The 14,289-nt window shown below is 31.7% G+C and overlaps 1 protein-coding gene across 2 annotated transcripts in view; it reads left to right on the top strand.

Moving 5' to 3' along the window:
* Positions 1–14,289, top strand: part of LOC117119881 (photoreceptor-specific nuclear receptor-like) — a 19,135-nt gene that overhangs the window by 982 nt on the left and 3,864 nt on the right. The window contains exons 2-6 of one of the 2 annotated variants that reach the window (XR_004447248.1): positions 6,761–6,899; positions 8,932–9,035; positions 10,887–11,120; positions 13,020–13,222; positions 13,461–13,717. Coding sequence is in view for 1 of the 2 variants with exons in the window: in XM_033264867.1 (XP_033120758.1) it covers positions 6,761–6,899; positions 8,932–9,035; positions 10,887–11,120; positions 13,020–13,222; positions 13,461–13,707 (927 nt within the window). In the remaining variant the exon portion in view is untranslated. The remainder of the gene's footprint in view (positions 1–6,760; positions 6,900–8,931; positions 9,036–10,886; positions 11,121–13,019; positions 13,223–13,460; positions 13,718–14,289) is intronic. The other variant, XM_033264867.1, reaches the window with a different exon arrangement.

Raw genomic sequence — 14,289 nt, 5'->3', positions numbered from 1 at the left:
CCCTGTAATCATTTATCACCGTTTATCTCATTGATTTTACTATACAAAAAATTATTATCAAATATTATTGCAAGCTATTATTATTATTGCATTATTATTATTATTATTATTATTATTATTATTATTATTATTATTATTATTATTATTATTATTATTATTGCATTATTATTGTATTATTATTATTGTTATTATTGCAATGAATGGTTATTTTATATCAATACTTATTTGTTATTACTATCATGAATATATTCTATTCTGTTTTTTATAAACTTTAATGTTTTCCTTATTTTATATTGGATTAATATAACACTATAAACTCCATTTCTATCGACAACTTACTGAGATTTATACAACTTAACACAACATTATCCTAATCTCCATCTTTAGAAAGATGTTACATAAGTATATTTAGCATCAATCTATTTGTACTAATTATTTTTTTCAATAATGCGATTTAATAATTATCGTTCTTGGTGGGAACCATGTTATAACAAAATCATCAGCGATAAGTAAACACGTTTATTTTCACTTATAATGTTTAAAGACATAGAAACATGTATTATTATTGTATGTATTGTTGTATGATTTTTTTTCGATAAATCTATTAATGAATTGCTAATAAATTATATTTTTGCAGTTAGGTAGAATAATTGAATTAATATTTTTGTAATTGATAAAATTGATGGATTTTTTAAATTATAATAATTAGAATGAACTTATTGGTGAATAATACAACTGTAGGCCTATATAATATTCCTTTTTTGATAATGTTTCACACATTTGGTAATTCTTGGAGGGTTAAAAATATAAAATACATTTATGATACAATGTTAGTAACATTAGTTATATTTCTAATAATTGCTTAAAATAGAAACAGAGTTGAATACCTTTCAACTTTTATTTTTAATTCAAATCGTTTTTGATTACCGTGATACGATCATTAATTAACATGATTCGTTAATTAACAGAATTCGTAAAATGTCGTTCTGTCATACTGTTGGAAACACATTGAAATCAAAATACAAAAAAAAAACAAAAAAAAACATTAACCCAAAAGCAGTATGGATTAAAAAAATTAATTAATCCATAGGTACCTGTAGAAGAATTATTTTCGTTTCCATAAATCCAAAAATATGTGAAACGGTTTAGTTGATGTAGGATTTGAGCTAATGAACTTCATTACTGACTTACTCAACTGCAGAATAGCCGAAGCTTAGCAAACCATGCATTCATTCATTCATGAAATAACGTAAAAATATGTTTTCAAAATCGAATATATGCAGCTAATTAATATAATGTTTTGCTCGATTTATTTAAAGTAAAAGAAATTTAGAGTTTGTAAGTGGTACTACAAGACATAGGCATAACTAAATAATATGGTTATTCAAACAGAATTTATGAATTTAGATTTGTATTTTTGCAGTTTTTATTATCAGAATGGCTAAAATATATCTGCTTTTTTTATCTGCCTTATTTTTTTTAAACACAGGACCTGTAGAATGATGACTGTTGTGTCATGTAGACCCTAATTATTACGGGCTAATGAGTAAGCAAACCCAAACGGTCGTTATTTTGTTCCCAAACATAAATGTGAATTATTTAAAAATTGTAATGTACGTGAGGGCCCCAAAATCAGCTTTGCTGGATGGGTTACCCTCCTTAAACACGGTTTTAATAAATAAATAATAAAGCTTACTATTTCTAAACCCTGCTAACAAGACTGTCACTTTACTTTATTTACTCCATTTTTGGATTGTCAATTCTTTTATTAATTATATATTCATGTAATATAATAGTTATATTAACCAAAGCCTAATGTAGACCTATGTCTTCCAAATGCTGCTATATGTGTGTGTGTGTGTGTGTGTGTGTGTGTGTGTGTGTGTGTGTGTGTGGGTGTGTGTGTGTGTGTATGTATAAAAAATATTGAATTTCATAATCATATATATTCATAATCAAACGAATATAAGTTTGATTATAATGACTTATTAATTTTCATATAAATTACTGAATGGATCATAAAAGCAAACAAGAGCCAGGGGTGTTGAACGCAATAACTGTTAAACACTCTTATACTTAGTGAAAAAGTTTTTTGAATATATAATTAATACTATGGTATAATGGTACCATATAATAGATTATAGATAACTAATACTAATACAGTAACTGTAACATAGTTTTTTGAACAGCGATATGTATAAAATACACATTGTAGTTATTCCATTTCAATATGGTTGGCGTTGGTGTTTTAATTTGCTTATTTAGAGGGTTATTCTAGTGCTATACGGTAGTAATTAAACTATTAACCAATAACTAATAGAATACTGATTGACAAACAAATATTGTTTTTGTTATAATTTATAGTATAAAATCATTGTTTTGCTCAATATTATTGCATTTACGGGAAATTCGTTATCGTACTCATGAGCCTTTATTCACACTACACTTACATAAAAGAAAACCTTTATATCGCATGATTGTCTTTTTAATGCAATTATAGGCCTACTAATGGATAGGTCTGATATTCACCGTTGTCTCAGCAACCTTCCTCTATTATAAGCTTGTGCTATTATCATTTACTTTTGTAATGTAATTTCTGTCGACGTCAACAATATATCTGCTATTTATTTAATAATTTCAACATAATTTCAATTAGGAAAATTAAAACTTCATTAAAATACAAACCACAACACAAAGAAAATAGATGACGTGCCTATGATTTCTGTTTGCAGAGTTTTATAGTTTGAATCAACAAAAATGATGATTTCAGACTAATATTTATGTTTGTCTGCAAGCGCCGTATTTTTCAACATTTTGTCTATTTTAGAATTACTGTACTAAAATAAAACTAAACTTCATTGTGTTAATATATACTGAAAGGTCCACTGATTAATCTCAGATAAGATAGTTTAATACATACTCCAAGTATCGAAATTCACGTCATCCCGACACGATGGCGTGCATTTCGATTGGAGTATGTATTATACTATCTTAACAGGCCTATAGGCTGCTTCCCAAATCTGTAGAAGCGTCATTCAGAGAGTAATTCGTTTTACCGTTTGTTTGCTGGGGAGCATAGCATGATTTGTGTATGCCCTACTAAACATTTTAGGTATTAACCTTATTTGAACATGTCATGTAATTGTATCCTTTAACAAACGAAATATGGCTAAATGAAATCTAAAATTCACGGTTCATAAACCTTTATTATCATCCGCAGATAAAATGGCATAAGAATGTAAACAAATACAACTATACAATATAAGGATAAACAGGTGACATGGAAAAGAGTAAAATGGAGTGGAGATATTCAGTAGCTCTTTTTTTTAAATTGATGACCATAACATTGGATCTGACTTAAATTTTAAAAGATAAAACTGTTAACTAACTCTTTGATAGAAAGAAGTTATAATTGTATAATCGGGATTTTCCATATTAATATCTTATTTATCAGATAGCTACTAATATAGCCCCATTAAAATCAAACCAAATCAATTAATCTGAATTCACTTCTTATCATTTTACTAATAATGCACTACACGATATCGGTCTAAACTCTTCGTTTAATACTAGCAAAGCTAGATAATGATAATATAACATCTAACATATAAAATATATTATCTAACATATCTTAATTCGCAATTTATTATTAGTGTTGTGAAATATTAGTAATAATTAGTAATAGCCTATAAGCATAGGCCTATAATTTGGTTAAGATGGTGTGGGTAGATTTTGTTTGCGATTATCCATAACCTTCCATTAAAATTATAGGAGAAAGTCGATTGATCTTAAGGTTTAATATACTGTACATTTATATGTTCACAGTGTTATTTTTTCTTTCTATAACAATCTCATTATTTATTCCAGATCATAGATCACTTATTTACTTCATTTTCTGTTGAACTGTAAGAAAGCGTTTTAAACTTGATCAGCTAGCGACAGAAACCCTCTCAGCATTTACTGATACATTATCCGATGATACTTCATTTTTCTGATCTTTTCACTTAAAGAAGATTGCAATTTCCTGGCGGTGAAAACAGTAGCCGTTGTTCTGTTTTCTTGTAATGTATCATCCATAATAATGTTACCTCCCTTTTAAAAGTTCAAAACCATCTTCTATTGGCTGTCGACACGACTTTCCTGTTGACTGTCTGAAGTCGTGAATGCGTTTTTTTTTTTCTTATTCATTCAGCTCGTCACAATGCTAGTGATTTGTATACATTTTTAGAGCGACAGATGAAGATGATAGAGATTAAACCGTATATTTCAGCTTTTAACTTACGGAAAAGACTCATCAATTCATTGTCAACTCTTTTATAAAATTATGAGAAAATTGGGAAGAGGGGTTTTCCGGCACCGCAAAGTATTTCACATCGAATCAAAGGCTTCGTTTCCGCATGTATTAATATAAATAGAGAGCATAGTACGACGCAGTATGGTAATATACAAGACACTGCCATTTCCCGTGTAAGTTATCATTATTCTGTTAGTGTATCTTATCATTTGAAATTGTGAAGGAGGGGCAGGTGGCTGCAAGCGCCTTGGGTTATTACCGCGGGCAACCTAAATCTCATCAACCATCGTCATTGCCAAGCACATCCTTACAGTACACGTATCCTGAACGTCTTCATTCACACCTGTGCTCCAATCTTCTTTAGGAAGTTATGACACGAGGTCTAATATCTGCAAAGCATCGACCCATCACCGGCTATCAAGCGATAATACAACCAAACCGATTGACACTCACATCTCTTTAACGTAAGCATTTAATCCACCAATCAAATCTTTCAAATTGCTCTTTTCTTATGATCAGCAAAGCAATAATCTTTACGTGATTATGAAAACCAGAAATTGATGGCTGTTAATGAATGTAGAGAATTAATACTACGAGATCTTAAACTACTGGGAGTTACAGGAAAGGGGAAAAAGAACAATAGAGTGCAGAACTGCAAGGTGGCTTAGTACATGTTATACAAATCGACGAAGACAAACAATATTAAAATAGGTAACATGATCTGTAATTAGCAGTGTACGATTGAACTATAAAAAAAACTAAATTTATACACATTTTATAGTTGTTCAATTTAATTGCGTCACGCGTGTAAGCCTTATCTTGTACATAAATGCGTTTAGGCCTACATACTTGCATAACTCCCATAATTAGGCTTATAAAAAATACCGGTAAGTATTTTTTTGGAGCATTAGATCTATTTTATCGATCCAAACTTACATGCCGTTACTTACTCGACCGCGGGTGGTAAACTGAGCGCGTAAAATAGGAAATAGACGATAACACCGCGTGCACTGATGCACACAACGCCAAACGCCAAACGCGAAAAGACCGATCGAACGCAATGACTTTCTACACCTATACGACACCAACTAACAATAAAAATCAGATCTATCTTCCAATCGAATTTCAAGCAATTAATTTGATATGGATGTAAATGTTTGCTTCATTAAACCTGCATATTGCATGGAATCTATAAGCCTTCCTGGCATTTGACGACATAATTAAATGAACAGTAAGATATAAAACAAGGTTAATATAATAATAAACATATTTTTTCTGATTTCCGGGGCACTATAAATATTCCATGAAATATATTGTATTGAAAAATAACCACAAAAAGTATCTTTAATAATTGTGTACCATCTATTTAGTTAAATGGGGAATTTTTATTGAAATTAAACTTATAAATGTTATAAATGATCCGTCCTCATCTGGTACCTTTTGGCAAGTGCGTCACTTTGTCGTCCCTGGCAACAATTGCTACTCTTGGCGCTCTCTACTTAACAACAAAGTTCATGACTGCATCACAGGATAGAAACATCAAAGTGCCGACACGAGTTCCACAAACTATTTCACCTGTCTCTTGTTTTAATTGTTTTATTAATAGTTCAAATATCCTCAGTTTCATTATTTGGTTTGACAAATGGTAATCGTGGTTTGAAATTATTATATATTTTTTTCTTTTTAAATATTGATTACCAATAATACAACAACCTATATTAAGTAAATTAATTTAAATTAAATATTATTATTCTTGCTAATTATTATTATTATTTTGAATTTTATTATAGTTAGGACCTACTACTGTATTAGTATTCCTATTATCATAAGCATTATCATTATTATTAATAGTTTTATTATCATTATTATTGATAATTTTAAATTATTATTATTATCTAATTATAATATTAATAGTATTACAACATTATTATTATTATTATTATTATTATTATTATTATTATTATTATTATCATTATTATTATTATTATTAATTTTCTTATCATCGTCATTAATTAGACTGATATAATTATTCGTACAGTACATGTATATTCATTTACCGGACAATGTTTATTCACGGCAACGCAGTTTATAGGCCCTATTCGTTTTATTTTCGCTAACAATAAAATTAAATAAAAATTGAATCGTTATCCTCTTCGTATTCCTCGATTATTTTTGTTAATGGTGGTGTTTATATTGTGAGGCCTAGTACTGGTTACAAATACATGGCGCCTGCGGCTATGAGGTATTGTGAAAAACGTATGAATATGATCATCACATGTGAATTGACAATGAGAAAAGCAACATTAGAAAAGTTCGCCTATAATAAATATATTATATAGACTGCGTATACAGTATAATGAATAAAAAAGTAATAATGAATCATAAGTAAATAAAATCAATACAATGAGATAGGACTCTAATTTAGTTTATTTTTAACGGTAAATGATCTTTTTTTGCTCTCGACAGCTGCACCGAAGTCTATGTTCCCTGGATTGGCATGCAAAGTGTGCGCAGATATTTCAAGTGGAAAACATTATGGTATCTATGCCTGCAATGGATGTAGCGGCTTCTTCAAACGAAGTGTGCGCAGAAAACTGGTCTACAGGTGAGGCTACTATTAAAGATGTACTGTCCCTTGAAAATGACCAAAATCATAAAAAAATAATTTTTTAATTAACTTGCTCATTTTGCAGTAACATAAAAATTGTTAACTTGAGCATAGAAATTATTTAATTAAAAAAATGTGTTCCCTGATTTTTTAACTGGATAATTATAATACAGATAATAAAACACTTCCAGTGACTGGAAGTGTTTCTATCATTTTTTCGCTGTAAAATGATGGTTTTTATGGGTAAGCATTTTTTAAATACACTAGTTTCTATGTTCAAGTTGATAATTTTTATGTTACTTCAAAATGAGCAAGTAAATTTCAAAAATGATTTTTATGATTTTTTTGTTTTTGTTTTTTGCAAGGCACAGTACATCTTTAACAGTACAGCCATTTCAGAGCTACAATATTTCAATTTCTTAGTATATAAAAGATTGCCTATACGTGCATTATAATATTGACAACTGATGATGTCAGTGCACACAACCGAAAGATGTCTTGGGCCGATAAGGTAATTTTATTAAAACAAGCTTCACCTATAACGAAACTAAGAATTGTTGTGGTGTTGTTTAAAAATATATTCTCTATATAAACATTTTCTGTATTGATGGTGTAAGTGGCTATAGATAAGATGTCATATGTAAACCTATAGATAATATCTCATTCTGCCGTGTTTTTGTCAACAGTGCTTTATTGAATAAAGTGATATACAACAACAATATATATATATATATATAAATATATATATATACACTTTTGCTTTATGCGTTTTATTACTATTTTATTGAAGCCGATGCCGACAGTGTTAAAACCTGTCTCTTATACACATCTAGATGTGAGCGTTTCTAAGTCCTATGGCTGGACCCTACCTAGGCCTACCCCATAAATAATAACCTATATTAAATCTGATCAACTTTCTAAACTAAACAAGTAATATTTTAGTGGATAAGTTCATTCCATTTCTGATGCAACAAGGACGTGTGTAAGATGTATATTATTCGCCGGTATATCAGAAAACTATAATGAAATACAAAGGTAGTCTGACATTTTTACATATTTATGCACTTTGATTCTAGTAAGTGATGCATCGTCTAACATAGATTGCGGCTACAATAATAATTATTTTAGCTTTGTTGAATCAGACCAAACACTTGGCTTGAGACTCGAGTTCCTATTACATCATAATAAAGTTATAGGCTACAACTCTTTGAATGACTGTTTGACAATTATTAAAAGCAATCACTTGGCTAATGTTTACCCACCAACCGTTCTCTTGTCCAGACACTCACCACCACGTATTTGCCTGTTACTTAACAATACCCTAGCTAATTAGTTGTATTGACTGGTGTGCTGAAATCCAACGATTTTTTTCCAGCGCCACGGACGGTTTCTGATTGTAGAATACAGACCTGACAATGTCTGATTTACACTACGAACTTGAATAGCTGATATCATATTTCATAAGGCAACGATGAGAATACACAAAAGCTAAATGAGAGATTAATTGTTATACAAGTGATTGTAGTAAGTAGGAGGAAGGCATCTTAACATCGGTATTCAGTGGAAACGATTCTGTCGATAACCACACGTGTTGGTTAAATGAGATGAAAATATTAACTAAATACGTAACGACGTATTAAATATCGATTAACAAAGCAATAAACGGATCTCAATCAGCGTGTGTGTAATGTACACATTAGACACAAAGGCACGCGTGGTACGCGTGGAGGTACGCACAACACAGACACGCATTCAAATGCATGTGCAGACACGGAAATTATTATTATTATTATTATTATTATTATTATTATTATTATTATTATTATTATTATTATTATTATTATTATTATTATTATTATCATCATTATTATCATTATTATTATTATTATTATTATTAATATTTTTATTATTATTATTATTATTATTATTATTATTATTATTATTATTTCTAAGCTTTTCTAAGAAGGGAATGCGATTGAATAGGGTTATATCTTATCGTAAGGAGGGAAATATAATTTTATTTTGGTAGGTGTCAGGCTGGAACCGGAATGTGCATGGTTGATAAAGCTCATCGCAATCAATGCCAAGCTTGTCGACTCAAGAAATGTCTCGAAAGTGGAATGAATAAAGACGGTAAGTGACAGACCTATATAATACTGGAGGGCTCACATTCATTTTATCTTCGTATACTGGCAATAAATGTACCGCCACCATCCTACTTTATTCTGTGGTTGGTCGCAGATGCAAGCGCAACGCGAGTCTCATTTATATCTACGCACTTGTTAAAATGAGTCAGGTAAAACATGAGGAACTGCCAACCTGTTGTTTTTTGCAATAGGCAGACCCATTCGAAACCTGTCATTATTATCAATCAACCTATCAACTGTGGATATCTGTAATTTGAATATACCAATTCGACACGCACCATCAATAGATCTCTTTTAAAATGATTTTTGACTGAGTGTCGTATCCAAGCAACGGGTCCTTTAGAATGATGGATAGGGCCCAAAATGAAATTAGACCAGAAGAGCCACGCAACGCAGCACATCAGATTGGCGCGTAATTATATTGATTAGAAAATATTTCTCTCTAATTCGATCACATCTCATCGTCTGCCTTTCGAATCAAATGTGATGGCGCAAAGTATTAATTGAATTTGCATTAAAGTGTTGAAAGCACTAAATGCATGTAATATTTGCCCTTCGGCGATTCAAAACATATTAGCTATGAGTATTACATTAGGCAATGGAAACTATTTGTTTAAACCACAGTGAATTTATTTAAAAATCACTTTGTTACTTCAGAAATCATTAAGATTATTGAACGATTTTATTATCCGACGAAAAATTGACAATAACATTATTTTGTATTTTAGAGGGCAAAACTCAACCAATAGACCTTTCCGCTAAGCCCCGCCCCTTGGATATTGTTGCTAAGGTCCCACAAAGCGACAGTGTTAAAACATACGCGAACACGTGCGTTTGTGGCACAGCACGTGGGTTTGTGAGACGCGCGCGTATTCCTAGCGCTGTTTTGATTAGTCAGTTGTTAAGTTTGATTGACACTCCGGAAAGGTCTATTAGGCGTACTGTCTCAAAATGATACTAACTGATGAGGTGACTGTGTGACATATTAACGGTCACACTGGTATGAGTTTACTGGTTAGGAGGAACGCACTAGTGGTGTAGAAACCATCGCCTTCCATCGAGTATACAGACTGTATTAACGCTGTCTATGCAACGGTCTAGAAACTAGGGAGTGGACCTCCTTGACTGATCGTAAAATCTAAAATAAATAAACGAGGAGTTAAAGAAGAGAAAAAGTAACTAACCTAAAAACCCATTATTTTTCACGCTACAAAGGAAATTTGTAATTTTAAATAAATTTTAGTTGCAGAAGCATGTGCGTCATTATAAGATTAAATAGCAAATTTATCAAAATATTTCCGTGTGCCAAATTGAGCGATCTTAGGAAATGGTAATGATGGTGTAAAACGAATACAAGAAAAAAAAAACAGATGGATTCGAGAATAACATCATTTCTCGAATCATTAATATCATAGAGCGTCAGTTGTTGCAGATGAACTAACTATCGATAAAAACGGCGGAAGAAAAGTTTAAATGTGAAACGAGCTTATACTAATCATCTACGATAGAACAACAGTCAACAAAAAACCTACAACTACAACTTACATTAAACGAGCTCTCTAATTTGTGATCATTAGGATAAAAACTATAATTTTATACCTACAACTTAAACTCATATTAAATAAAAGAGCAGCGTAGGTTGAACTATAAATTATTAATGAAACGAAATGGCCATCATTTGTTGTTATATAAGTCCAATTGTTCAGCGTTAAATGAAGATGTAAAGCAAAATGTCATAAAAGGGAGGACTGATCAAAAAATTACGATGCTGAAATTTATTACATTGGATCAGATCATATTTTTGCATTTGTAAACCTTCTTTTCCAAATATTTTTAGCCGTTCAAAATGAAAGACAACCCCGCAGTACGTCACAAATCAAAATTGACAGAGCTCCGATTGTCACTGCCGTTGACCAGAGAGATTTGACATCCAATGTACTTCAAGGTAGCCGCGAACCTAATTCATTAAACCACATACAGACGAATGGGCAAAGGAGTCCATTGGCAACCCATCGGTTTATGGTTGGACTAATGAATGCTGAAACGTGTGCCAAACTCGAGCCAGAAGATGGTAAGTTAGACTTGTTTAACAATTATGTTTTGACTGCAATCCCAAAAACGAAACATGACAGGTCTGATACGGATACGAATACGAATACGACGAATAAACTCTATTTATCTTTCATAAAAAATAAAGAAGAAAAGTATCTTCAGTTGGCAAAAACAGAATACAAAAACATTATATATACAATAGTATTTATTCAATCAAAATTCATAAAAACATAAAACAGCCAAAAAAGGCTGAATTACGAATTATGTTTACAAGAGGATTAACTAAAAAATATAATAAAGGAAAATTACAAAACCAAAAAATAAACCACTGCGCAATCATAACAATAAATGTATATATAAAATTGTTTGAATAATTACATTAAAATAGCTGAACAATAATTATATTAAAAAAGAAAACTATTTAGAAAATCACATTATTTTTAAAATTATTGTTGATCATTATTAAAATCCCAATAGAAAAAAATCTAAAGATTTCATTAAAATTGGTTAAAAATAAAAAATAATATAAGTAATACTAATAATGATATTATCGTGGTCACGTTAACTCTTCAAGGGGTTTGTTCAATTCATCACATTCATGTAATTTCCGGGTCATATGCCTGTTTCATGACATCAAGAATTCTACCAACTTAAGTTTTGTTTATCAGACCTATCCGCTTTCTTATTGACATTTTTTTAAATTAAAAAGTAAAATTTTTTTTTTTATATCGGTAACAACTCCACTCCCTAATCCTCATTATCTCAGTCTCGCGTTTAAAGGTGGAGAATAACCCGTAACTCGCAGCGTGTTGAATTGCGTATGGGCGTGGTCCGTGATTACTTGTAGCAGCATAGAGAAGCGCTTAGTCTACCATGGTCTACCGGTACCCAGAGGCCTACTCATTCCACGCTGAATAGAAATTAGTCACAGCATCGTCCGAAAGATGCGATGGGTTCTTTGAAGTGCAAACGAGTCATATATATACACTGTACCTCCAGTTTTTAATAAATGTTTCCAAATTGATATAACAAATACAGAGAGAAAGCATTGAGGAAAATACAGGAAATAATATCGAATATAATGGACAAGTTTATAGCAAATAATGGTTCTTGACTATTGGTGCAATGTATTTGATTTGTTGTATACACAGGCTACATAAAAAAAAATGGAATAGGCGGATCCACAGAAAAATGTAGGACCACGTGCGAAGGACCGAGCCGGGGTTGGGTTGGGAGAAGTGGAGTTTGAGATCTTTAAGTTGGAAATGCTTGAATATAGACACTGGTAAATGCAATTTAAATTGAAAATTAGCTTGTTTTGTAGTACCATGCTCCCGTTTTTGTTTTTGTTTTTTTGGGGGGGGGGGCGGAGATCCCACGTTGCCTTCCTGGATCTGCTTCTGATTACTTTAATAAGGGTGAAGGCAGAGAGGTAATAGAGTACTGTAACGTCTGTTGGGCACTGGCCGCAAGATTAAAAGACTTTTGAAAATAGATACAATTAACTAACGTATGAATTTCTCCTTACGGGCTTAGATTAAAGCACACAGAAACCGAGATGTGGACGACAAAGGCGTTGGGTTTAACGTCCCTTGACAATTCAGATCGATTGAAATAAGTAAAATTGTTAAAACTAAACCAGATAAATAAAGCTCCTTTCGCAACAATCTAATTACGCTTCAACTTCTTAAAAATTATCTCACTACATATCCCTTCTCATATTTCAATGAAATAATAACTACAAATAAACATTCATAAAACTTCAAAGGCGGCCGAAAGAGAGATTGAATTTATATATTTGTTAAAATGGAAACATCGTATAGCTGACCACCAAAAATTAAAAATAACCAAGATCATTGAAATGGATAGTGGCTTAATAAATAAAAATCAATAAGATGTTTTCCTATTATCTATTTAGCAATGCACATTGCAGAAACCACAGGTTATTCCCACGAAGAACAGATGCAGTATGGTATGGAAATGGTCGGCCCACCACGCGAATTCACGTTCTTCCACGCTGGGCGTGAGAATGTATACGAATATTCGGCTCGTCTTCTATTCATTGCCGTCAAATGGGCGAAATCGCTTCCATCGTTTGCTCATCTACCATTCAGAGACCAGGTATTGAATAAAAATATTTAGGTCATCAATACCGTATACTATATCATTATTGTAGATTCTTGTTATATATAGTAGTTATTATTATTACTACTGTTGTTATCAATATTATTCTTGTTATCATCAATTCTTATTATTGTTGTTATCTATTATTAATATTATTATTATTATTATTATTATTATTATTATTATTATTTTATAAATGAATTACATAATACTGTAATAATAATATTTGTTGTAGGTTATTTTGCTGGAAGAAGCTTGGAGTGAATTATTTCTCTTGTGTGCCATCCAGTGGTCGATGCCACTCGACTCCTGTCCACTTCTGACAATTTCAGAGTTCTTCAAAAATGCAGAAACCAACAGCAAATCATCAATGATACTGTCTGACATCCGGGTCCTTCGAGAAATAATAAGCCGATTCAAAGCCATTGGAGTTGACGCGGCAGAATTTGCTTGCATGAAGGCTATCGCAACATTTAAACCAAGTAAGATACGGTAAATTTTTTGTAAAAATAAATTTACGGTATGATGAATCTCTGTGACACCCCATGATGCATAGGCCTACATAAGGGCCTAGAAGATATTATGACTAGTAAACTATAGGCCCTAACCCTCTTTGGTATACATCACCATCACATCGTGCACGACACGCGTCACAGAACACACGATGACGTAAAAGCGTGTCTTGTATATAGCGTGGTTTCAATAAAATCGATACGCAACTGCCGACAGCTTTTGGCGACGCCGATTGGTCGGTCGTATCGGGGACAGCTATAGCCTGGGTGCAGTAGGAAATTAGCGGGAAAAAAGTAAAGGAAAATTTATTTTTGGTTTTTCTGAATCAGTATATCATATAGTGTCTCAGAAAAAAAATCCCCATTCTTAGAGCTTGGGCAATTTTTTTTTTAAAGCACTTTAAAGTTTTGACATAAAATATCCTATTTTGGGCTAATTAAGATGGGGGTAGGGGAAATAAATGTATGTTTTTAGTCACTTTTACATATGCTATGTATATCAAATGTAACAAGAACTTGGCTAAATAGTTACTCCTCACTCTCGTTAAAAAA

Source organism: Anneissia japonica, unplaced genomic scaffold, assembly GCF_011630105.1.
Source record: "Anneissia japonica isolate Jap-2015-1 unplaced genomic scaffold, ASM1163010v1 scaffold724_len3256291_cov202, whole genome shotgun sequence".
Lineage (NCBI taxonomy): Eukaryota > Metazoa > Echinodermata > Crinoidea > Comatulida > Comatulidae > Anneissia > Anneissia japonica.
The sequence above is the reverse complement of the archived record's forward strand: the minus strand, read 5'-3'. Positions and strand labels throughout refer to the sequence as shown.